This window comes from Carcharhinus amblyrhynchos, chromosome 19 (assembly GCF_965287045.1).
Source record: "Carcharhinus amblyrhynchos chromosome 19, sCarAmb.v2.hapA, whole genome shotgun sequence".
Classification (NCBI taxonomy): Eukaryota; Metazoa; Chordata; class Chondrichthyes; order Carcharhiniformes; family Carcharhinidae; genus Carcharhinus; species Carcharhinus amblyrhynchos.
The window spans coordinates 19,204,363-19,230,150 of NC_137342.1; the positions used below are offsets into that span (position 1 = coordinate 19,204,363).

At 41.8% G+C, this 25,788-nt stretch overlaps 1 protein-coding gene across 6 annotated transcripts in view; it reads left to right on the forward strand.

The window, feature by feature from the left end:
* slc26a4 (solute carrier family 26 member 4) overlaps window positions 1–25,788 on the forward strand; it is a 63,596-nt gene that overhangs the window by 27,336 nt on the left and 10,472 nt on the right. For all 6 annotated transcript variants that reach the window (XM_080207340.1, XM_080207343.1, XM_080207346.1 and 3 more), the window contains 12 exons: window positions 968–1,120; window positions 5,101–5,183; window positions 5,335–5,482; window positions 10,769–10,882; window positions 12,634–12,711; window positions 14,339–14,434; window positions 15,285–15,391; window positions 15,491–15,560; window positions 15,658–15,750; window positions 16,899–16,994; window positions 19,001–19,231; window positions 21,783–21,837. In XM_080207340.1, coding sequence (XP_080063466.1) covers window positions 968–1,120; window positions 5,101–5,183; window positions 5,335–5,482; window positions 10,769–10,882; window positions 12,634–12,711; window positions 14,339–14,434; window positions 15,285–15,391; window positions 15,491–15,560; window positions 15,658–15,750; window positions 16,899–16,994; window positions 19,001–19,231; window positions 21,783–21,837 — 1,324 coding nt within the window. The remainder of the gene's footprint in view (window positions 1–967; window positions 1,121–5,100; window positions 5,184–5,334; window positions 5,483–10,768; window positions 10,883–12,633; window positions 12,712–14,338; window positions 14,435–15,284; window positions 15,392–15,490; window positions 15,561–15,657; window positions 15,751–16,898; window positions 16,995–19,000; window positions 19,232–21,782; window positions 21,838–25,788) is intronic.

The window sequence follows — 25,788 nt, forward strand, 5'->3', positions numbered from 1 at the left end:
ATTGTTCCAATTTATGCAATATTTCCATAGACATAAATCTTTCTTCAGAACCAATTAGCACCAAAAATACACATGCTTACGTGGATACTAGATTTCCAGTCCTTTAACTCCTCTGGACAGAAACAGAAATACAGCTGCCTTCTGACTCCCATACAGCAGTTTTCAGAGAAAAATCTACCTTTCAAGTAGCAGACCTTCAGAGAGACACCTGGTTTCTAGCAGATCCAGTCTCCAAATTTCAGAGAGAGAAAGAGCAACTCCTTTATGTGGCTGCCAAACAACAACTGAACTGGAGTTCTTTCTGTGAGCTGAGCCCCATCCAGTCACATGACTTTGTCAAAACCTAATCAAGCCCCCTCTGAAAAACCCCAGGAGAAAACACTAACCCAGCATTAGTCCGAATTACAACAAACATTTCATCATTTAAGATCAATTATGCTACTGAATTAATGATGGGGCTTCCATATCCAGACAAAATGGCACAATAATAAAACAAGCTGCTAAAGAAAATCCTGCACAAGAAACAGGATACAAATATATTCCTTAAAGGCACAGTATCGTCACAGTGGAAACCAAATCAGGGGAGGAAAGGAGTGTTTAACCACAATATTATACCCATTGTGGTGTAGGCTTGATGGAGAAGCTGCACTTTTCCCTGTCCAAATATATATGTCAAAAAGTGCCATGGAATCTTGCATAGCCAGCTCAACAAGTTATTAGACTGTAGATTTAAAATCTTAAAAACAACACTTCCAATAATGCAGCACACCCTTAGTACTGCAGCAAATATGTATTTGAGTCCCTGATGTGGTTAGATTCCAGAAATTGCTATGCAAGAAAAAATGCTACGAGCTGAATCAGCTGGTTTAGTCATGAGAACCTAATCAATGTACCTTTTTTCTAACCCATGTGTAAGGGTCAAACTGCAACATTTGTTAGAACCTCTGCTTTTGAATTTATTTTGTAGACTCTGATTGACATACTCCGGAACATTCCACAAACCAATATTGCAGACTTCGTTGCTGGCTTGATTACCTTTGTGGTGTGTATTATTGTCAAAGAAATCAACAATCGTTTCAAAGATAAGATTAAAGTACCTATTCCTATCGAAGTAATTGTGGTAAGTAAGTTATGTGGTAACACCAGACTAATAGTTTAAGTCAACTTCGTAGGAAAGGGTAGAGGATCAGTGCTTTATTTTCTCTCCTTTATCCTCTTGTTTTTCTAAAGATGTTGGTTTCATTGCAAGAGGCAGCTCACTAGTACTGTTGTTTATAGAAGAGTCAACACTGAGTATTCAACAATGAAAGGGTTAATTGGGTTACCTAATGCTGTCATATGATGACCACCCTGGGGCAGTTGGATCACAATCAAGAACAGGAATCGGGCCTGATTTTTACTTCCTCTAACCCTCGGGACTGTCATACCTATTCTGGCAAGCCACCTGTTGCTCTGTCAAATTGATTTAAGTCCTTCAGATTCAATTTGGCTTGTGAAGTGTTTGGCTTAGTACCACACAATGCCAGGGGAGAAAAGGTCCATTTTCTAAACCGTTTGTTACGCAACTGAATTCAGTTTTTGTACCTACTTCGAGACAGGACAAACATAGTGTTAAGACCCACCCTGTTTGTTTATAAGACAGATTTGATTCCACCATGTAGATAGATAAACCATCTGCCCATTCATAAACATGTTTAAAAGTTGTGTTTCATCTTTTTACTTTTTGGTTGAAACATTCTTTTTTTGAACGATTGTGCAAGGTTCATTCGAAGCATTCAAGAGTGGATTAGATAACTAATGGAAATAATGTGCAGAGCAAGGGCAGTAAGCTATGATGCTCATGTGGAGAGCTGGTGCAAAAATCATGGGCCAAATGTGTTTGAGCCTCTCAGTTGCAATCCAGAAAAGGAAACGCAAGTACATCGTAAACACTATTTTCTGATTTAACTCAACATACACGTCCAACACCCAGTGCCACCTGTACACTCTTTATATGTCCCAATGTCTTCTACTAAATAATTAAAATACAATTTAGGGCTTAAGTGGAAGGTAACTGTTAACCTCCGGTTCCATAAAAGTTCTGTGAAGGCCCATACAGACACCTGCATAGTGGTTATTTTCACTGAAGACATAATTGCTTGGCATCTACACAATTCAAACACAGTAATGTACTACATTTGCCTTGAAGTATTGTCATCATGGTTGGGGCTGCCACCAGCAGCTGCTGAATAAGTTGCACAGGCTCTAAGATTTCCCACTGAGGAGCTGGACTGAAGCTTTTGATTTTGATCTCGAGGGAGTGAGAAAGGACATGTTGCTTTATTTATTGCTGCCTACAGCTTTTCAGTTACATAGGATTCCTTACACAAATGAAGAGAGGGATGGCTCAGAACATTCAACTATTTTAAATACAGATAATGAAACGCAGCAAGTTCTGATGGAAAAGGACAAAGTGTGCCCACATTTTCTTTCACAGTTTACCAGATTCCTACCACAATTCCTGGATCGGTGCGGTGAAATTATTTTGGGGGAGGGGGAAGGAAACCCAGACCTGCTTTTGCTGGGTGGGGAGAGGGCGGGAATGTGGAACTGAGACACGACAGATCAGCCATGATCTTATTGAATGGCGGGGCAGGCTCAAAGGGCTAGATGGCCTACTCCTGCTCCTATTTCTTATGTTCTTACTAAGCCAGTCATACCAAGTCGTCATGGCCTCCCAACACTAGGGATCCTGCTTCCTGCTGATGAGACACGATAATATTCGGGGTCAGTAAGCCATGTTGGAGGAAGTGCTCCCATTGGGATGAACTGTTCCAAACTAGGAAAGCATCCTGGAATCCTAAAGATGGGGATTTTTTTTTTTACCCAGTATTACTCCATAAGAAGAAAGCAGGTAGCCACAATATGCCTACAGTAGGGAGGGTGGTCACATGTCATGCTAATTAAGTGACTTCCTGGCAACCACATTGCAGAGACAGCACTGGTTGAATTTTTTTTCCTTTTTATTCTTTCGTAGAATGTTGACATCTTTGACAGGGTTGGCATTGGTTGCCCATTGCTAAATGCCCTTCAACTGAATGGCTTGCTGAGCCATTTCAGAGAGTAGTTCATAACCATATTGCTGTGGGCTGGAATCATGTAGGAAAGGCTAGGTAAGGAACCTGATGGGTTTCTACAATAATTAATGATATTTACCATTAGTGGCTTGCTATTATACATTTTATTAGTTCAGCTTCTGGTAGTAGGATTTGAACAGAACATGAGCCTGAGTCTCTGAATTTCTCATCCAATTGCATCATTTAATCCTGATGAGTGTGAGGTGATGCACTTTGGAAGAAAAAACAAGACAAGGGAGTATTTAATGAATGGCAGGACACTGGGAAGCTCAAAGGAGTAGATGGAGCAGATCCCTGACACTGGCAGAGTATTTGAATAGGGTAGTTAAGGAGGCACATAGGACACTTGCTTTTATCCATCATGGCATAGAGTATAAGAGCAACGAGGTCATGTTGGAGCTGTACAGAACATTGGTTAGGCCACAGCTAGAGTACTGTGTGCAGTTCTGGTCACCTTACTATAAGAAGGATGTGATAGCACTAGAGGGGACGCAGAGGAGTTTCACCAGGACATTGCCTGGGATGGAATATCTGAACTCTAAGGAGAGACTAGATAGGCTTGAATTGTTTTCTTTATAGAGCAGCGAAGACTGAGGGGGTCATGATTGAATTATATAAGTTTATGAGGGGTTTGGATAAGTGAATAGGGAGCAGTTAAGGGATCAATCATGAGGCAGCCTATATATAGGATAAGGGACAGGAGATTCAGAGGGGATTTGAGGGGAAAAAAAAATCACCTGAGGGAATCTGCAAAGTGTTGCCCAGGAAGGTAGTGGAAACTTTACAACCTTTAAAACATATTTGGATGATCACTTGAAATATCATAACATTCAAAGACATGCGATTAGCGTGTATTTAATTATAACTGAAATAATTAATTAAATTGACCTATAGATGGTTATTTTATGACCCTGGTTGGATTTTGCTGCCATCCAACCTCCCCCTATCCCTGTCCTGTGGGGAATCTTCCAGCTAAGTTGAGACAGCCACCCAGTTATTGTTGGTGCAGACGTGGTGGGCCAAAGGGCCTTTCTGCGCTGTATGACTTTATTATCATCTCCACATAAATCTTGGCATAACCATCATGATCAGGGTTTTTAACCTCACGTATCTTTATCAAGACATGATCACAACGCGCTAATGAACTTTTTTTAAAAATGTAAGAGATTTGCTAAAATACCAAGTTATGGTTAAAATTGGTTTTTAATTGTGTAGAAGATGTAGCAGGGTCATTGGAGCTAGAATTTTACTAGCATGCTACTGGGATGTATGGTAATCCTGACCCTATACAAGTGTCCACTGGCGTCACGGGCCTTATTACCACCACTTAAGTGCCTGCCCCACTGGGATTGCCATCCAGTCAAAGATGGCAGGCTGCCACTCCATGCCAGCCTGATCAGTGGGCCAGCAACAGTCTCAGCAGCGTCACTCATAGAGAAGCACCTCACTATTGAGAGGCTCTCACAGTTATGTGAAAAATATCTTGAAAGATCTGCAGCTGGGATGTCAGGTCCCAACTTTTGGATGGGTGAATCCAGAGTTAGGGCCTTCAGTGCCACTGGTGGGTCCTCTGTGGGCTATGGGGCCACTAGAGACATAGAGTCATCTTAGGGAACCTCTGGGTGGCTGTGTCAATTTAGCTGGAGGGCTTGTTTGGATGGCAGCAAAAATCCAAGCAGGGTCATAAAATAACCATCTGCAGGCCAATTTAATTAATTATTTCAGTTGCCTGCCCATTCCAGTTAATGGATAGATGACCTACCAAAGTATTCTGGCCTTTGATAATATCCCACGGCAGCAGAAACGTGTTGGGCTGTCCTCTTGACACCTTTCCCTCACCACTTTATCCTTCTGAAGGCTGGTAAAACACAGCGCCAGGAGTTCCACAGACTTGAGATCCTGGTTTCAAATGGGTTAGTCAGATTCTGATTGGTGAAGACGCCAATGTGATTGATATTTAAATACAGATGTTTGCTTGTTCCAGACAATAATTGCTACGGGGATCTCCTATGGTGCTAACTTGGAACAGAAGTATAATGCTGGAATTATTAAAAGAATTCCAACTGGGTAAGAAGATAAGATTGCTGCATTGGTTTTGAACAGTCTCAATTTTTGTCTTAAATTTTAATTATGCCCTTTGTAGTCTTCGTTACAGACATTAAAACTCTTGTCAGATTGAGTTCAGAAATCCATGAATTTTTTTTGCACTTGTCCACAGATTTTTACCACCAGTCTCACCAGATGTGGGCATCTTCTCTCAAGTGGGAGCATCTGCATTTTCCATTGCTATAGTGGGATATGCGGTGGCTGTTTCAGTTGCTAAAGTATTTGGCACCAAACACGACTATCCTGTTGATGGAAATCAGGTAAGAGAAGGTTTGATTGCAATATCAATTAATATTTGATGTCTTAATTGTATTATAGGGACCTTGTAACACAGTGGTTAACATCCCTACCTCGGAGCCAGAAGCTCCAGGTTCAAGTCCTACTCGGGACTCGATTGCCACTGAAGACATGTTAATAACATGGTCAAATCAACCTGTAAATTCATCCAGTGTGGTAATAGTGGGAGCATCTCCATGGTCAAACATGCATCATGCAGAGTGATAACCCCCAAACTATGGCTTCTGGGGACAGGCTGGACACTAGACAAGGGAATGCTCTAAATCCAAGTTATATTAGAAGATAAAATGGCAGTAGCTTAAATAGCTATCATATAAACACTTCACTTGATGCCAAAATTAGTCAACAAGATTTTATTGTTGTGTTCCTATAGGTCGAAATTTTTTTTGTTAAAGCTTGTGTTTGCCCCCCTTGTCTATCTTTACTGGTCAAAAATTGAATCCATCATAATGTTAAATTTTACATTACTGGAGTTTTGTGGAGATAAACCAATCTCCTTCATGTTGGGAAGAAAATTTGGAAATCAAATGTTTCCTAACAGTGGTTTGTGAGTTGACAAGCCATGTTAAGATGATACATGATTCCTGTTGGATTGTGAGGTTACATTGGGTGAATTATGACTTTGGCAAGGTTGCAAAATTGGCATCCTGTTGTGTGTCTTTCCTGATTTGTGTTTTCCGGTCTATATGGGTGTGGCACATAAACAAATGGCAGATCTTTCTGTTTAGCACCTCCATGACCCCCATTCACATTCTACCCATACTGCTTTCATCTTGGAAAAATAGAGGGTGAGATTTTCCCAAACAAAATTTAACTGTTGAATTTGTGTAAAAACTGGAGTAAATCTCTTTCAGCAGGAGTTAAAAAATGAATCTTCTACACTCAGTGCACCTGCATAAATCACACTAAAAATCAGTGGGTGGGGCCTATTCCCACCTGGAGAGGCTGGCAATATACTGCTGAGCGGGCCACGGCATGCATGCAGATCTGTTGGTGCGGAGATTGGTTACTATCCAACTCGATCGCTGGCCTCCCCCACTGATCCTGACTGCAGAGTGGCAGCCGGAGCACCCATCAGACCCTGCCTTCTTTGGCACTGCCCATCAGCCTAATATGCCCCCTGGGCATTGGCACTTTGCCCCTTGGGCAGTGCCAGGGGGGCCAGACTGGCACTGCCAAGGTACAATGCCCAGGTGACACCCTTTGGGGGGGGGCCTCAATTTGCACCCCGCCCCCCCCCAGCCTTCATTTCCAGTGAGGTTGGGCTGCCATTCCCCTGCAAATGGAAAGCTGTAATAATCCCTGTTAGAGTGAACCACTCCTGGCTTGGGGCTGGGGGGAAGGCTAGCGGGCTCAGAGATTCCAGTCCTGGCCAGCTAATTATATTGAAATTAAGGTCCCATAACTTATGTGGCTCCATGCCGATTTCCAGCACAAAAGCTGACAGTTCTGGAAATCTTGCACTGGGCGCCCAACAGGGAGTCTGCAAAATGACCCCCATGAGTGTCTCGTGGTTTGCTGCCCTAAAAACGCAGTGGGATGAGAAAATTGCTCTCGGACTGCGGGTTTGTGTGATGATTGCAAATTTAGTAAGAAGATGAGTTCATTCCAGAATGTAATTCTACAGTTTCTGTTGCAATAAGCCCAACAGGAAACAAGTGAAACTCCCATAGACTATTAGAATCATAGAGTTCCAAGTGCAGAAGGAGACCATTTGGCCCATCAAGCTTGTACTGAAAACAGTCCCACTCAGGCCCTATAACTACAATTCCACGTATTTACCCTGCTAATCTCCCGACACTAAACAGCAATTTAGCATGGCCAGTGCACCTAACCCGCACATCTTTGGAGTGTGGGAGGAAACTGGACACTTGGAGGAAACCCATGCAGACACTGGAACAACATGCAAACTCCACACAGACAGTCACCCAAGACTGGAATTGAACCCGAGTTCCTGGTGCTCTGCAGCAGCAATCCTAACACCCATAATTAATTAATTAGTCCCTACATCTTTGAGTCAGTTAGGCATTGAGAATCTATTAACATTATGGGGGGAATTTTCGCGTTTGCCCACTATAGGAATTATGGTGAGCGGATACTGCAGAGGTCTGTTGATCTCAGGCGGGATTTTCCAGTTTTGGGGCAAACACAGGTGGAAAATCTCGCTCTATGTCTGCTACAATATCCTGATTTTTTTAAAATTCATTTTTAGATTGTTCAAATTAACATGGAAGTTTGGAGCCAATTTTACTTTGTAAGGCTAGGCTAGGGATGCCCACGGAGCAGTTCCTAATTGGTGCTGTGTCTATATCTACTGCCTCATTGCAACATTCAGTTAGCCTCACCTTGGGACACTTGCAGGGCCTGGGTGTTTCATAAGAACATAAGAAATAGGAGCAGGAGTATGCCATCTAGCCCTTTGAGCCTGCCCCGCCATTCAATAAGATCATGGCTGATCTGTCGTGGCTCAGTTCCACTTTCCCGCCCCCTCCCCATAACCCTTAATCCCCTCACTTATCAAAAACCCATCAACCCACGTCTTAAAAATATTTAGCGAGGCAGCCTCCACCACTTCAACGGGCAGAGAATTCCAGAGATTCACCACCCTTTGAGTGAAGAAGTTCCTCCTCAACTCTGTTCTAAACCGCCCCCCCTTTATCTTGAGGCTGTGCCCCCTAGTCCTAATTCACCAAGAAAAATAAAATGCTCCCTTCATCATCTTGAAAATCGACTAAGTGATAATGAAATGGTATCAAGCACCCTCCAAAACAGTGTTATGGTGTTGAGCACAGCTCGAGAGAATCTTGATCAGAAGATATCAGCGGTTGTTTCACATTTAGCACTTATAGATCTTGAGGGTTGCCAGCTTTGATCTGGATATAGACCTCTGGGACTATGCAGTGAATAGCCAAAGATCACTTTGGTCTGCCTTGTTGCGATGCCAACAAAGTCCCTATGAAGCCCAACCGATGACAAATAATATATATCTCTGATCCATGTGCAAAACCTCTAGTAGACTGAGCTAGATCTGTTGTGAAATGGAGAAGCAGTTGACAGAGTACTGAATCTCTCAATTGGATTAAGGAGTTGATGTATGTGTCTGGTCCCTGACATTGGACTTTGAGACACGGCGTATTAGAGTGATTGGCAAATGGAGGTTCTTTCACCATGCTGAACACAAAAACCTGTTGAGATAACTTTAAGGGCGCTTGCCGGATTTGGTAGTTTGGTAAGCAAATGCATCTTAGCAGACTTGATACCTGGACCTTGTTGTTCTGCAGTGATCCAGTGCTCTTTAAAGACTGACAAGCTAGTGTGGCTGACAGATGGAATCGGGAGAGGTCCCTCCTTGGGATATGAATTTTTCTGACTCGGCTCCTGCAAACCAATATCCTAACAGATACCCTTCCTTGAGTAAGGAGAACAGAACTGTACACAGTACAGTGGATGCAGTCTTACTAAAACCCTATCCTTACTCAAGGAAGGATGTTCTTGGAGGAAGCCTAATGAAGAAAATTTTCTTATGAGGAGATTGAGTTGGTGATCTAATTGAAACACTTAGCAGTCTTAAGGGGCTTGACAGGATGGATGCCGGAAGCATGTTTCTCCAAGTAAAGTTGTCTCCAACAAAAGGCCCCACAGTCTCAGACATTTAGGACTGATGAGGAGGAGAAATTTCTACACCCAAGGTGGTGTGAATCTTTGAAATGATCCGGCCCAGAAGATTGTGGATTATATAGGGTCTTAGACTGTATCTGGTGTACTGTGTAAGAGTTCTGTACTCTTGCACTCCAATTTCTTTGTTATGAAGAAGAACGTACCTTCAGCTTTTCTAATTGCTTCCTGTAGGATAGCATTCAGTGTTTAGTATAATAGGACACCCAAATTCCTCTGACCATCAACATTTCCAGCCTCTTGTCATTTTTCTAATTTTTTTTCTGCAAAAGGAGGTAACTCCACTATATTCCATCCGGCACATTCTTATCCACTTGCTCCGCCTGTTGATATCCCTTTGCAACCTCTATGCATCCTCCTCACAGGTTGCTTTTCCACCTAACTTTGAATCCTCAGCTAATTTAAATAAATTACACCCAATCCATATATTACACTTAATCCTTAAATCATTGATATAGATTCTAAATAACTGGGGTCCAAATATTGATCCTTGCATTACTGCACCTGTTACAACCTGTCAATGGAAATTGACCAGTTTATTCCTAACGTCTAATCAATCCTCAATCTAATATTACCCCATCCCATGAGCAAAAACTTATTTTGTTCAAACATCTTTTCTGGCTTCTTATCAAATTTTTTGAAAATCCAATTACACTACATGTGCTGATTCTTCTTTAGCTATTCTGTTGGTTACACCCTTAAAACAGTTTGTTTAACAGGGCTTCCCTTTTGGAAATCCACATCAACTCTGTCCAATAACATTATGCCTCCACCACTTCAACGGGCAGAGAATTCCGGAGATTCACCACCCTTTGAGTGAAGAAGTTCCTCCTCAACTCTGTTCTAAACCGCCCCCCTTTATCTTGAGGCTGTGCCCCCTAGTCCTACTGTCCTTTCTGAGCGGGAAGAGTCTTTCCACCTCTATCCTATCCATCCCATTCATCATCTTATACGTCTCAGCCTGTATCCACTGTGCTAACTGCCTGCAAATACACCTTGTGGTTTCTGCTGGGGGCAGTGGGATATAAGTTGCATTGTCTTTGTTCATCTTTGGGCTATTCTTAGACCTCTGCAGACTCTCCAGTCCCTTGAGCATCTTGGCACAGACAACAGAAAAAGCATCTTTAGGTATATCTCCATTGGGAAACTTTTGTTTGGAAAGTGTTCTGCAAATAAGGCAGTTGACAAGAATACCTGTCACCTTATTGCCCAGTTACTCTTGCCTATTTGCCCTGACTGGGCCCTTTTACATGTGTTTAGATGTATTCCTTATATGTATTGTAATGTTGTGGAACTAGAGGCCTTGTACCTATCAACAGGTGTCAGTTATTATACAAGTGACAGTAGTAGGTTTGAAAATAATTTAAGAATATTTCAAACTGAATACAATAACTGAACAATTATCTACTGTGTGCATTGATGAAATATGTTCTGAGGAGAAAAACATGTCTGACAACATTTAAAACGTCACCGAGTTGTATCAAAGTGGTAAGAAGGATGATTGTTGGTATTAATAACAGCAGCAAGGGAACTGTCATTTAGATGTGTATTTATATAATTGTGCAATCTTCCAGGAATTCATTGCTCTAGGAATTTCCAACATCTTTTGCGGCTGTTTCTCAAGCTTTTTGGCAGGCACAGCTCTGTCCCGGACGGCTGTACAGGAAAGCACAGGCGGCAAAACTCAGGTAAATTAAACTTGGATTGCGTGTGTGTTTATACTTTGTCAGAGAATCTCACGGCAACATTACCCTTGCATCAATTGAATGACTTGCTTGGCCAGTTCATAGGGCACTGACACAGGCTGGAGTGAATAAAGAAGTAACATAGCAAGTAAAAGTAGTGGGTTTGATGTATTGTCTGGACTTGTAAAAGGCATTTGATAATATACCAGATAATAGACTTGTTAGCAAAATTGAACCTCGATGAATTAAAGGGATAGTGGTAGCGTGAATATGGACTTAGCTAAGAGAAAATGGGGAGTAGTCATGAATGTTTTTTTCCTTTGGACTGGAGGGAAGTGTATAATGGTAACCACCCAACCCCAGGTTGCCGACTGGGTCCACTGCTCTTTGTGATATATATTAATAACTGGGACTTGGGTATACAAGGCATTATTTAAAAATTTGCAGAAAGCTCAGAAATAATGATGAAGGTGATAGTAGCAGTTGCTAGGAGAACATAAACAGATTGGTGCAATGGACTGACAAATGGCAAGTCCAAATTAATTCAGTGAAATGTGAAGTGATACATTTTGGCCAGAAGAATGAGGAAAGGCCATATAAAAGTAAGCAATTTTAAAGCAAGTGCAAGAGAAAGGAGATCTAAGGGTATACCTTCAAAAATATTTGAAGGTGGCAGGACAAATGGAGATGGTAGCTACAAATACATATTAGATCCTTGGTTTTATAAGCTATGACAACAGAGTATAAAAGCAAGAAAGTTAAGCTCAGCTTTAGAAAACCCTGGTTTGAGTTCAGCTGGACAATTGTTCCAACTTTCAACGCCATATTTTAGTCAGAGGTCATGGCCTTTGAGAAGCTGCAGAAAAGAATTACTAAAATGGAACCAGAGATGTAAGACTTCATTTACATGGTGAATAGAGAAGTGAGGCTTGTCCTCTATTGGAGGAGAGAAGTTGAAGAGGAGATTTAATAGAGGTGTTCAAAAACATGGAGCATTTTGATAGAGTAAGCAAGGAGAAAATGGTTTCCAGTGGCTGAATGGTTGGTAATCAGAGGCCAAATTAATTGAAAAACCTGAGGTGAGAATGGGAGAAGTTATTTTCTACAATATATTTTGATTTGAAATGCTGTAGCTGAAAGGTGCTGAAAATAGATTAAATACTAACTTGTAAAATAAAACTGGATAGACAATTTGGGCAGCACAGTGGTCGGCACAGCTGCCTGACAGCAGTGCGGACTCGATTTTGCTTCCCAGCTTGTGTCAGTGTGTCTGTGTAGAGTCTGCATGTTCTCCTCGTGTCAGCGTGGGTTTCCTCCAGGTGCTCCGTTTTCCTCCCACAATCCAAAGATATGGAGGTTATGTGCATTGACCATGCTAAATTCTCCCCCCATGTATCCCAACATGCACTGGAGTGTGGTGACAAGGGGATTTTCACAGTAACTTCATTGCAGTGTTAATGTAAGCCTATTTGTGACAATAAACTTAAAAATAAATTGAGGGAAAATTCATGGGTGGATAATACCGTCAAAGAGACAGCACACGAAACTAGTTGTCCATTCTGCATCATTTCGGTGACAGCTCTGTTGGTAACGATGTAACGAATATTTGTGATTGTGTGTCAAAGCTTGTGGACACATTGGGATGTTCTTACCTGTGTTTTTGCAAGCCCTTTTGATATATGCTATATTGCAACAGCAATTTTACCTGCAGACTTTGATAATTCTATAATATCTCACACCTACATTTGTTACAGATTGCAGGGCTTTTAAGTGCGGTGATTGTGATGATTGCCATCCTGATAGTCGGAAAACTACTTGAACCCCTGCAGAAGGTAACCTGTTATTGTTTCATGTCCAGAAGAATGGGGCTGATTCATGCTAACATCCCAAAATCACTAGACAATTGCTGCCTGGTTCAAAATTTTGTTGTCCGGAGTGATGCAATCAAGAGGCATTGATAGGATCAGGTGGCAGTTTGGGAGGAGGAAACGACTGATGGCATTTTGTAATCAGGAATTTGAATAAATTTTGAATCTATTCCTGCATGTGTGCTCCTACCATGTTGAGCTTAATATGATTGCCTGTCAACATACCCATTAACTAAACCTGCTCTTCTCAATGTATATTTTGGATTACAATGAAATAAAGGGCAAGCAATTTATTTCCATACGTGTGTTCTGTCTACTGTATGTAGACAGAACACTGTGTTTTCCCATTAATTTTTATTAGCGATTATGTTTTGGTGTATCCTTTACGATTTAATTTACTGCTCTTATGGAGCACTGTCTCAGTGGGAGGAGTATGAGGTGACGATCTTGTGTGATGACTCTATCTCTATCCAGCATTGGAACTGCTCTAGCCCTCCAGCTAGCACACCCTGAATTTTTTTGAGCAGGTTGGCTGGGTGTGGTGCTGTGGTTACTCTGTACCTCCTTTCCTCTGTCATCTCTTGCCATGTCTTGGCCAGCATGCAATTCTTCAGGATGACCAAGGAGCTACACATGGCAATAAAATAATGATCATCGTGAGGACCGTGAAGATGGTCATCAGGTTTCTCTCACACTGATAACCTACACTGTCATATACCAAAAGGAAAGCCCTATACATTGGAGCCTCTGTTCTGAACAGTCACATTCACAGCTTTAGACCGCTTATCCTGATATACTCCACAAAGACCTACAAAATTGCCGTCTATTTCCCAGCGTACCATAGCATTCTAAATCCTGAATGGAATTCTGAAGAATTTATGATGCATCATGCAGAACATTTTCAAAGACAAAATACTGCCCTTTAATGAATTCCTTTTCATAAAGTCCCTGTTAGCTATAAAATCCTAAGCTTAGACAGCTGGAAAGCAGGGTGGGATCCCATTCAGTTTTTTCTCCTTCACTTGCTGTTCCTCTGTTTATGCTGTATCCGTCAGGTGATTCCTCCTGGAGTCTTGATCCAAATCTCCGAAGATGAACTGCTAGCTGTATGCCTGGTTATATGTGATGGGATGTGCCAACTTCACAATTGTCTCCTCCTTCTGTAAAGAGAATCCCTATAAAACAGAAAAGGAACTTCTGCCTCCCTGCAAATCATTTGCCCCATGCAGTTGGGACAAATACACTTGGTTCAAATTCTAGTCTTGAACTAATTATTTGCAAAATCTGCAAAGTCAGTTGGCCAGTTGCATTGTACAGGTCTCAGAATCCCAGCACCAGTTTAGCCAAGATCGCTGAAATTGGCATTTATATTTCAGATTACTGAGAATTAATGAACTCTCAATATAAAAATCTAATTCAAGCTATTTCATGATTTATTTGAGCGTGAATACCCCAACTCTAGTTACGCCATACCATTCTAGAAAGGTGTGGCTAAAAATCTAAACAATGACCATAGTTCAGTTTGATGCATTTGTTTTTTGAAATGCACAAGCATAATACATTTAATGTGTTTTCTTAACTAATTTCTCAGGCAGTATTGGGAGCAATTGTCATTGCCAATTTGAAAGGAATGTTCTGGCAAACCTTTGACGTTCCAGTGTTGTGGAAACAAAACAAAGTTGATTGTGTAAGTATTTAATGAACAATACTATTCTTGTAAAATATACCAGGTCATTCAAAAATGTAGTGTACAACCTTCATGTTAAGTTAAAGAAATGTGATGATATTCTGTTATGTGGGATATAATTTACTTATTTCATCAGAGCAAACACTTGGCATAGAATTCTCCTTGTTGTGACATCATGAACAAGGAATATTACACACCCCTCAATTTGTGACATTCCTGCAATAGTTTTAGAAAATCATACGAATAGGAGTTGCACGCGATATTTTCTGCACCCAGGTAGCTTCCCAACAGCAATAACTAAATTTGCAATAACACTTGGGAATGATGATGAAGCTTAACAAAATATATTTTTTCGTTAGCCAAGTATTGTGCTGCAGAGTACATCTTAATGTTTATTTAGTAGTGTCACAAATAGGCTTACATTAACACTGCAGTGAAGTTACTGTAAAAATCCCCTAGTCGCCACACTCTGGTGCCTGTTCAGGTACATGGAGGGAGAATTTAGCATGGCCAATGCACCTAACCAGCACGTCTTTCGGATGTATGGGAGGAAACTGAAGCACTAGGGGGAAACCCGCATAGACACTGAGAGAACATGCAGACTCCATACAGACTGTTACCCAAGCCAGGAATCGAACCTGAGTCCTTGGCGCTGTGAGACAGCAGTGCTAAGCACTGTGCCACCGTGCCGCCCACTGTGCATTATTTTTGTTGTGTATGCATTACTGCAATGGTAAAAATGTCTGCAGGATTTGAGCCATACGATTGGCAAATGAAGCAATGTTTCAAATGCCATGGTTGTAATTCATTAAAAGAACATGGTCTAACTCATTATCTTGTTTTTCTGTAGCTAATCTGGGTGGTGACATGGATTGCATCTATCCTTTTGGGGCTAGATCTGGGGCTTTTAGTTGGTGTGTGCTTTGAACTTTTCACTGTTGTGCTTCGAACCCAGTTGTAAGTATCTGAATAACATTTTACCAGAATGATGTTCTATTTAGTTCATCACTTACCACATGGAATATTCATCCATTTAATTCAATGTTAATTTTCTAGTCCTTTTTCAGCTGCTTTAGGGAATGTGCCGAACACTGATATTTACAAGAACATGAAGAAATACAAAAATGTAAGAACATTTAAATCAGATTTTATTGTGATACTCTGAAATAAAATTTATCCTTTTCTCATCGAGTGGAAAATATATTTTTCTGGCTTTTCCACAGCTCGTTGAACCATCAGGAGTGAGAATCTTCAAATTTTCTTCCCCTCTATATTTTGGGAGTATGGATTATTTTAAAGAGAAAGTCAATGGTGCAGTGAGTAAATTCACAAGTCTAATACAGAATAATTTGAATATTCATTTTGGCTTTGATTCTCCCATCTTGCTGCGTTAATTTTTCAGCGCAGTTGGCTGGGAGATCCTTGCATTAGCCGATTCATGGGGTTCATGTGAGCTTTTGCACCTGGCTTGTGTCTCCCAGCGCCGGATTTCTGGCGGCATCTGCTCTGCACCAGAAATTGGCAGGGCGGGTGCAAAGACCATTTTTGGTCATTCTAATATGGTTTAAATATGATCAGCTGGCTCAGAATTGAAGTCTCTGGGCCCGCTAGCATCTCCCACTCCACCAGAGTATTTCACTCTGGGGGATTACAGTAGTTCCCCACTTTCAGGGAATTAGCAGCCCAACCCTGCTGGAGTGAAGGGCAGAGCAATCGTGGGGTCCCCCAGAGGGTCGGGCAGTGGGGGGGGGGGGAGGTGCCCCGTGGGTATTGGCACCCTGAAAAGGTTGGCACTGTGCTCCCAACATTGCCCAAGGGGCAAAGTGTCAATGCCCAGGGGCATCTTGGTATTCCTGGGTGGGGGGCCTGATGGGGGCATGGCCTAAGGGTGGGGTCTGCTGGGACAGGGCCTGGGTGGGGGCAATCAGTGGGGTGGGGGTCCTGCTGCCACTCTGCATAGGGGTCAGAGGGGGGAAGCAAGGAGGCCAACAATCGGGGCAGGTTGAGGCTGTAGAGTCAGCCTGCTGGAGGTGGGGGGTCGGCACTGCAGGTGCAAGGGAGTTGCTGTTGGTGGAGTGTGGAATGTGGGTGGGGGAGTGGCGGGGGTGGGATCAGGGCTGGGCCCGGGAATGGTCAAGGGGGCAGTGATTGGACCATTAGGGGGCTAGAAAGAGAGCTCTCATTGCAGGGCTGGCCAGCAATTGGGAGGCCACTGCACGTGCGCCCATCTCAGTGCTGACAGATCAGTGCATGTGCACTAGTTCACTCAACGTGTTGATTTCAGCCTATCCCCTGAAATTTAATGATATTCACACTGGTGATCCCTGCAGCGCACAGAGTATGGGAGATTCTTCTTTGAACCCCGGACTGAAAAGAACAGCATGAATTACTCCAGTTTTCACCCAAGTTCGACACTTTCTGCTTTTATTTGTGTTGAGTATTATTCTGAATGGAATTGTTGCAGGTTGGATTTAATCCAGTTCGAGTGTTTAATAAGCGAGGCAAAGCATTGAAGAAGATTCAAGCGCTTATAAAGAAGGGTCAATTAAAAGCAACAAAGGTAAAGTCTGTTGACGTTACACTGTTATTATCCATATATAAAGCAAGGGTCCAGCATAATTCCAGACGTAGCTTTCTGTCTCTCTTTATTTTTCTCTATTTGGCCATTCCTCTGGCTATTCCATCCCTTTTTATTTCCTGTCCTTTGCAATCAATTTCTGTGACATATTGTTTTCATCTGGTTTTGTTCTTTGCTGCAATAATGTGGGCATTGTATTGCCAAGAGTAGCTTCTCATCTTCTTCAATCACATATGTACTAAGCATGCCCATTTCTGAATCCTAACAGCATTCGCTACTCTCTCTGAATAAGTCAAACGTTTCATCCTGACTCCATCAACACCTGGAAGTATGGAATCTTAGTACTGCTTAAGCCAAGTTCAAGTGTCTCTTCCAATTCTATTCCATCATTTCTTCCACTTCCACACAGCCATGCCTACTACAAAGGAACCCACCCACTCTTCACCTTCTCTACTTCATCTTATCATCTTCATTCATGTCTTCATCACCTTATCTTTTAGCACCCTTCATGCTGACCTATCAATCTGAATCCTCAAAAGTGTCAACTCATTCAAACATCTACAGCCTATTGTCTCCACCGCACAAAAGTTCACACTGGCTTCACACTAAAAGTTCTCTATTGCTTGCAAATCTCTTCATAGCCTCTCACTGCTCTGTCTCTGAATACCACCTGCTTTATGTAGCACATGCACCCTCAACAAACACTGGGCTTCACCATGCGTTCTGCTTCTTGTCTCCCACAATAAGTGGACACTTTTTGAATTTGTTCATACAATGTGGGTACCACATTTGTTGCTTAATTAATTCTCAATTCCAGATTTTATTAATTGAATTCATATTGCCATGGTGGGATTTTGACACAGGTCATGCTTGGCCTCTATTACTAGTCCAAGGACATTGCCACTACACCGCTGTCTTCCCTTGATTCAGTCACTACGGTCCTACCCTCCTGTTTTTAGCAACCTCCTTAAAACTCTTATCCAACTGTGCCATTGATTCACCATCTCTTCTTGAGCTTTCTATATTGACAACAAGATCCATGCAATAATTGCCAAAGCAAGCATAGCCTTCAGCAGGCTTCGAACATCAGTCTGAGAGCAAAGAGGAGTAAGTCTGTCTATCAAACTGGAAGTCCATAAAGCAATAATCATACCCATTCTGCTCCATGCATGTGATGCCAAGTGTCATGCCAAGAAATGTAATCACATTCACTTTAACTGCCTTTGAAAGTTTTGATGACCAAATGTTTGAAACTGAGATGCTCACCTAAGCTGACATGCCACACATCCACACCACATTGAGGCTGGCTACGTGACCAGCTCAACTCCATTGTGACAGAGTGCCTGACACACACTCACCAAAATAATCTTCTATGAGGAGCTTGAATCTGGTGAATGGGGTGTGTGCTCATGGTGCTCAAAGCAAACGTTACAAGGGCACTCTGAAGGCTTCATGTAGGAGTTTTGATGTCAACTTCAAGTCCTGGAAAGTCCAAATTCGCTGTACCTGGCTCAATGAAGAAACAGTGTGGCGTCCTTTTGAAAGTAAGCACGTATCAAAATCATAGTTGTCTGTGGTATCCTGTCCTTTTGGCAGCAGAGCCTTCTTGTCACGGATCAGCCTTAGCAGTCATCTGTGTACCCACAGGAACCTATCAGATGTCAACATGGTCACCTTCACCCCAAAAGGGTGAAGAAGATCTAATTTCCCCCCATTCTTTGACATCCACTTTCTGTTTTGCTCTTGGTCTTGAGCATTTTTTTTTAGATGCCCTCTTAATAAGTTAGGAATGCAAGTTATTGATGAATAAAAATGTATCCTTTATTTATGTTTGTAATAGAAAAAGTTTTATTCCAATTTGAGCACACTCTTTAAAAAAAAGTCATGTTTAAAAAAATAGTTATTCCACGTTTTTATTTACTTGTTGAATTTCATGATGAGTCATTAGTTGTCCAGATACATTTTATAATTTGATTATGCATCTTTAGGATGGCATTGTAACTGATGGAAGTGTCTCTAATGAGGCATTTGAAGATGACGAGGAGGCTTTAGAAGAACCAGAACAGGATGTTCCAACGAAAGAAGTGGAAATTCAAGTTGACTGGAATTCTGATCTCCCCATCAAAGTCCTGGTTCCCAAAGTTACCATTCATAGTCTTATTTTTGATTTAAGTGCGGTATCTTTCATCGATCTTGTAGGAGTCAGAATACTTAAAATGGTGAGTAAACGTTTACTGATATAGAAATGGAAACTGGAAATGCTGCATAGTTCAGTCAGCGTCCTGTAAAGGAAAATACAATGTTTAGGGTAGGATCCATCATCTTGGGAAGAATGTATCCCAAAACATAAAAATTAACATTTGAGGGGAAAGAATTTAATTTTTTTTTAAATAATCATTTGGCTATGCAGAACCTGAGTATTGTTGGAAAAAGAGACATGCCATCAAATCTTTTTGTCTTGTAGTCATCAGGATAGCTCACAAGAAATCAACAATGTAAAGGGAACATTAATTAATGCTGCATGAGAAGAAAGTGGCATTTACTGGCAATTGGACTCTGGTAGAGGCATTGCCGTGGAGAATGCAGTATAAGTTAATGTTGCCCCTTTAATGTTGGTAATTTTTTGTGAGCTACCCTGATGAGTGCAAGCTGAAAAGCTTTGATAACATGTCACTTTTTATTCAGCAATTGTTTTCTTTTTAGTTCAGGTTTCCAATGTTTGCTTTTTTTAACCATATTATTATTAGAATAGCACACTGGATTAAATAGATGTTATTGATAGATCACTGCATTTTCAGGTTAGAATCATTGGTTGCTCCCTGACCTCTTCCCTTCTTCCAGTTTGGGTAGTTTAATGAAAAGTATTTGAGTGATGGCTTCTTACTTGCAACGTGTTGTCTTGGGCACCTAAATTTCACAACTTTTCAATATCTGCTGCCAGCAGGTGAGTTTTACCACTAGAAGTAAGAAGCCGTTGGTGTATTTCTTCACCAATCCAAAGTGCACATTGTTGAGTTGTTCTGGAGTGGAGCGTGACTCAGTGTTGAGGCTACAGCATTGAAACTTAACTCTGTGACCCAAATCCATTCAAGCACAACTGAGACTATCCTATCCATTTCACCTCAGCATCTGGCACTAAGATATTTATAATAGCAGTGATCGTTATCATGGAGTGCTCATGTTCTTGAATCAGTCAGAATATAAACCCATAAATAAATAGGTTATTCAGTTTATTGGGTGGAATTCTATAAATCCAATAGGGAATTCTAAGAGAGTGGTCACCATATGGAACTTGCTACCACGTGGAATAGTTGAGGGAAAGAAATATATTTAATAGGAAACTATATAAGCACGTGGGAAACTATTCAAACACATGAGAGTGAAAGGAATAGATAGGATGGGAGGAAGCCTTGTGGATGATGGAACATAGTTTAAAATGATTGTCTCTTAACTTTCTCATTTGCATAGGTTTTAAGCCAAAAACTCACTCCTTTTAGTCCCAGGTATAGCTCCAGAAGTATTCATTGTTGTTGTTCTTGCAAAAACAAGAAGGCACATTACTACCTCAATGGCTATAAATTGGGAGAGAGGAGTGTGCAGCGGGATCTGGGTGGCCTTGTAAACCAGTCACTGAAGCACGCAGGTGCAGCAGGCGATAAAGAAGGCAAATGATGTGTTGGCCTTCATTGCAAGAGGTTTTGAGTACAGGAGCAGGGATGTGCTGTTGCAATTATACAGGGCCTTGGTGAGGCCACACCTAGAGTATTGTATGCAGTTTTGTCCTTTTTCTGAGGAAGGATGTTCTTGCTCTCGAGGGAGTGCAGCAAAGGTTTACCAGGCTGATTCCGGGGATGACAGGATGATGTATGAGGAGAGATTGACAAAGTTAGGATTGTTTTTGCTGAAGCTGAGATGTATGAGGGGGGATCTCAGAGACTTATAAAATTCTGACAGGTCGAGGCAAGATAGATGCAGGAAGGATGTTCCTGATGGTTTGAGAGTCCAGAAACAGGGGTCGCAGCCTGAGGTTTCAGCTTAGTCCATTTAGGACAGGGATGAAGAGACATTTCTCCATCCAAAGAGCAGCAAGCTCAATTCATTACGACAGGGAGTAGTTGATACCACAAACATTGAATTTATTCAAGAGGTGGTTTGATATAGCACTTGGGGTGAATGGGATCAAAGGTTATGGGGAGAAAGCAGGATTAAGCTATTGAGTTGGATGATCAGCCATAATGTAATGAAGGGCAGAGCAGGTTTGAAGGGCAAAATGACCTCCCCCGTTCCTATGTTCGATATTTCTACCCACCCCCATGCCTAAAACCTTCCCTGAACATAATCATCCGAGCACTGTGTGTAATTAGATTCTGTAATTTTTGTGATGAAGCTTAGCATCTCAACTTTTTTTGGTTTAAATTTTAAAGCCTTATATACTTGATGTTTTCCCTATTTGCGCTGTATTCTCATATTCCACTCTTACATACAAAACGTACTCTCTTTCTTTCTCTTTTTTTCTCTCTCCCTCTCTTAAAGATAACAGATGCAACTTAATATCCATTAAGTGTAAATTCCTGCAGTTATTCCTTGGCAGATTATCATTAACTGCCTTTGTGTGCTGGTATTAAAAAAAAACGAGCTATATAAGTTTGACTGTTTACAATTTGTTCTTCTGGTCATTGTGTAATTTTTTTTTTATCTCAGCAATATTTATATGATCTGGTGTGCAGATTCAGCCCTTGCTGACATGTTGCTGATTATTGTTTATTGCAGGTTATCAGACAATTTGAACGAATAGGTGTTAAGGTGTATTTGACAGCCTATGATGGTAATTGTTTTCATTATTACGTTTTTAAAATGTTCAGCGAAAACAATGGAGAATGATATTGAAAAAAGAGTACTTGATAGAATAAAGCTTGAGATGTGCAAAGCAACCTCCATAAATTATTTCCTTTTTCAAAGAATTAGGTTTCTTTATTCTCTCCAAGTTGGTGGCCACTTGAAATGCGTAATAAAAAGAGTAAAAGGATTGTGCCAATCTGAAGCTGTTTTGGTTCAACTGATTGCATTCAAAATAGAATGAAAGCTCTAAATGATCTCAATACAGTGAACCCTCACTTAAAGTTGTGGTTTTGTGTTCCTGAAAAGCACAACTTTAAGTTAAACAACTTAAAGCGAATCCTAGGTCCCCAATGTTAATACTCAAGTTAGGTTGCTTTGAATGTCATTCAATGTGAAAACTGAAATAACATAATGTAGATGTATAATACTATGCATTTCTAGCTGAAAGAGCTTGCAAAATAAAATAAATCACTAAATAGAGAAGCAATATTGTATAAATTCAAGTTGGATAATATTCACTGATCTCTCTCTTCTTGGCAGTCCCTTTCATTCAGTTTTGACTTGTTTTCATTCTGGTTCTGCTGATGGGTCCAATGGGTAATTGTAGACTTTGCCAAATCTGGAACTTGTGTTTCTTGGAGGGTCAGTTAGATAAATTGGTTACAGGTTTGCACTCTGCCTCCTTGACTTCCTGTTTGCATGTTCCTGGCAGTTGGCTCTGTGGTTGGTGTCTTTCTAAATGAAGCTTCTCCGACTTTGATGAATCACCATGAGGTTAGTGGAGATGCTTGACCTCTTCACCGATGTTTTGGGGACACACCTAAGGCTCGCAGTGGAGGTGTTATTGAGTGATTAACGCCTTGATGCTGGGCTCTCTCACTGCCTTTAAGATAGATCCTCTGCCTCGCTTGCTGCAAAGCTGAACAAGGGCAAGAAAGTAATCAGGAAATTGCAGAGTCAGCCTTCTGAAGAGTAAGTACTGGATGCTGTATTTTTCATCCAAATAAGTGCTGAGACAGGGGAAACAATTTTACCTGTGTGCTGCAGCAAATGCCCCCCTCTTGGATTTTAAAACAGTCTCTCTGCCTCACCAAATGTAAAGCTCCTCAGTGTGCACACCCGGGGTTCCAGAATTAAAATCTGCTTATAAAATCAAGAAACTGACTTTCTGCACAACAAGAGCAGCCCAGGTTTCAACCTCTTCCTTGTGAAGAAAGAATAACCTGATGATTTGGTACTGTTTGTTGAGAATTTTACTTCAGGGTTTTTTTGTAAAAGAATACGCTTCCTTCCAGTGCAAGCAAACACCCCCAGTCGCACTCACTTCAGAATGATGCCGATCAAGTTATGGGACCTGACATCATATCGACGCGCAATGATGATGCTAAATGACTTACAGCGTGACAGTGCAAAATGACATTAAATCAAAATTGAAGACGCAAATGATGAAGACTGGCCTTAAAAATTGCACGACTTTAATGCAAAATGACTTAAAACAGAGCAACTTATAATGGGGACTTACTAGACGGCTTTGCGGTGATCACTATGGAAAGTGCATGTGTGGATATGAGGACAGTATTGTGCCTAATTATGATGTCCTCCACAGGTGGACAGCCTGAGGTTGAGGCTAACACATAAATAACACCTATTTGGATGAAGTGCCAGATAGTAATTACCAGCCATGAAAGAATGGCTCACTAAGAGAATCTAACCTCTCAGGAGCAGCAGGGAGATTTTGTTTGAATTATTTTTGTAAACCAGTGCAGTCCCCATAGCATAGGTGCACCCTGTCTGGTGTTAGGGAGAGAACGATGCTGAAGTAACAGAAAATATTGTTCCAGATCAATTTAGTGATTGATTTGGAGGATACTTTATAGGATGTGGTATTCCCATGTCATTGCTGCCCTTCTTCAAGTTGACAGAGTTTGTGGGTTTGGAGGATGCTGTCAAAGGAGCCTTAGTGGGTCCTGAGCAGAAAAATATACACAGGTATATTTTTCAAGTGAAAGACCTAGTAGGTTAAATTTGTATATATATCCGCATGTGAGATCTTGCCCAACACTCCTTTCAGAGAACTTAGTCATTCATTCCACATTTGAATTGGAGGAATGGAATATCTTTGCATTCTGTGCTACAGCCTTCCTATTTGGAGAGCAAGTGCATTATATCCTGGAATACAGAACACGTTATTCTGCTGTTGAAGTATAAATGTGTTCACTGCAGTCCATCACTTACATCAGTTAGAACTAATCAGCCGTCATGGAGTCTCAGGTCATTTAGAAGATTGGACTACTTTCAAGAGGGATAATTTCACCTCACCCTACCCTTCCACCAGAATTCAGAACACCAGCCCCCACCACAATGCCAATGCTAGTGCTTTTTGGCAAAACTACTTGGAGTAACAATCTTCTGGGATGAAAGCGCTTTATCTGAATGCACGAAGCATTCGGAATAAAGTGGATGAGCTGGTGGCGCAGATCGACACAAATGGATAAGATCTGGTGGCCATTACAGAGACATGGCTGCAAGGTGACAGGGACTGGGAGATGAATGTACAGGGCTATCAAGTGTTTAGGAAGGATAGGCAGGAGGAAAGAGGGGGTGGCGTAGCTCTGCTGATTAAGGATAGTGTCAAGGTGGTAGCAAGGGATGATATCGGAGCCAAAGAGCAGAAAGTGGAATCGTTGTGGGTGGAGATTAGGAACAGCAAAGGGAGGAAGACGCTGGTGGGTGTCGTCTATAGGCCCCCGAATAATGATCTGGAGGTGGGGCGGGCTGTTAACGCGCAAATAAGTGCGGCGTGCAGGAATGGGACGGCCGTAGTTATGGGGGATTTCAATCTGCATATTGATTGTTCGACCCATGTTGGACGAGGTGGGCTCGAGGAGGAGTTCTTGGAATGCTGCCGGGATAATTTCCTTGAACAGTGTGTGTTGGAGCCGACGAGGGAGCGAGCTATCTTGGATCTGGTGCTATGTAATGAGGCAGGTAGAATTAGGGACCTTGCGGTGAAGGATCCTCTTGGAGAGAGTGATCATTGTATGGTGGAGTTTCTGGTGCAGATGGAGGAGGAGAAAGTGGGTTCCCGGACACGCGTCCTTTGTTTGAATAGAGGGGAGTATGGTAGGATGAGAGAAGAATTGGCGAATGTGGACTGGGGGAGCGCGTTGGAAGGTAGGTCTGCTGAGGAGCAGTGGAGGATCTTTAAGGAGATCTTTCTTAGTGCTCAGCAGAAATTTATTCCGATGGTCAAAAAGGACCGTAGGAGGAGAGGTAATAAGCTGTGGATAACGAAGGAGGTGAAGGAAAGTGTTAAATTAAAAGCGGAGGAATTTAGAGTAGCTAAGAGTAGTGGGTGAGAAGAGGATTGGGAAAGGTTTAAATGTCAACAAAGATTGACAAAGAAGTTGATAAAGGAGGGTAGGAGAAGCTATGAAGCTGGGCTAGCACTTAATATAAAAAAGGATAGCAAGAGTTTTTATAAATATATAAAAAGGAAGAGGCTGGCTAGGGTGAACGTTGGTCCTTTAGAGGATGAGAAAGGGGACCTAGTGGTAGGGGATGGGGATATGGCTAAGGTCTTGAATAACTTTTTTGTTTCTGTCTTCACGGAGGAGGACGTGAATAATTTGCCGGGTGTTAGCGATGGAAAGGTGGTAGGACTGGAGGGTCTTAATGACATTACTGTTACTAGAGAGGTGGTGCTCGACAGACTGGAGGGGCTGATTGTGGACAAGTCCCCAGGACCGGATGGAATGCATCCGAGGGTTCTGAAAGAAATGGCGGAGGTGATAGTGGATGCCTTGGTGGTTATTTTCCAGACGTCGCTGGATTCTGGGGAAGTGCCGGAAGATTGGAAAACAGCTAATGTTACGCCGTTGTTTAAGAAGGGTGCCAGGCAAAAGGCGGGGAATTATAGGCCGGTTAGTTTAACGTC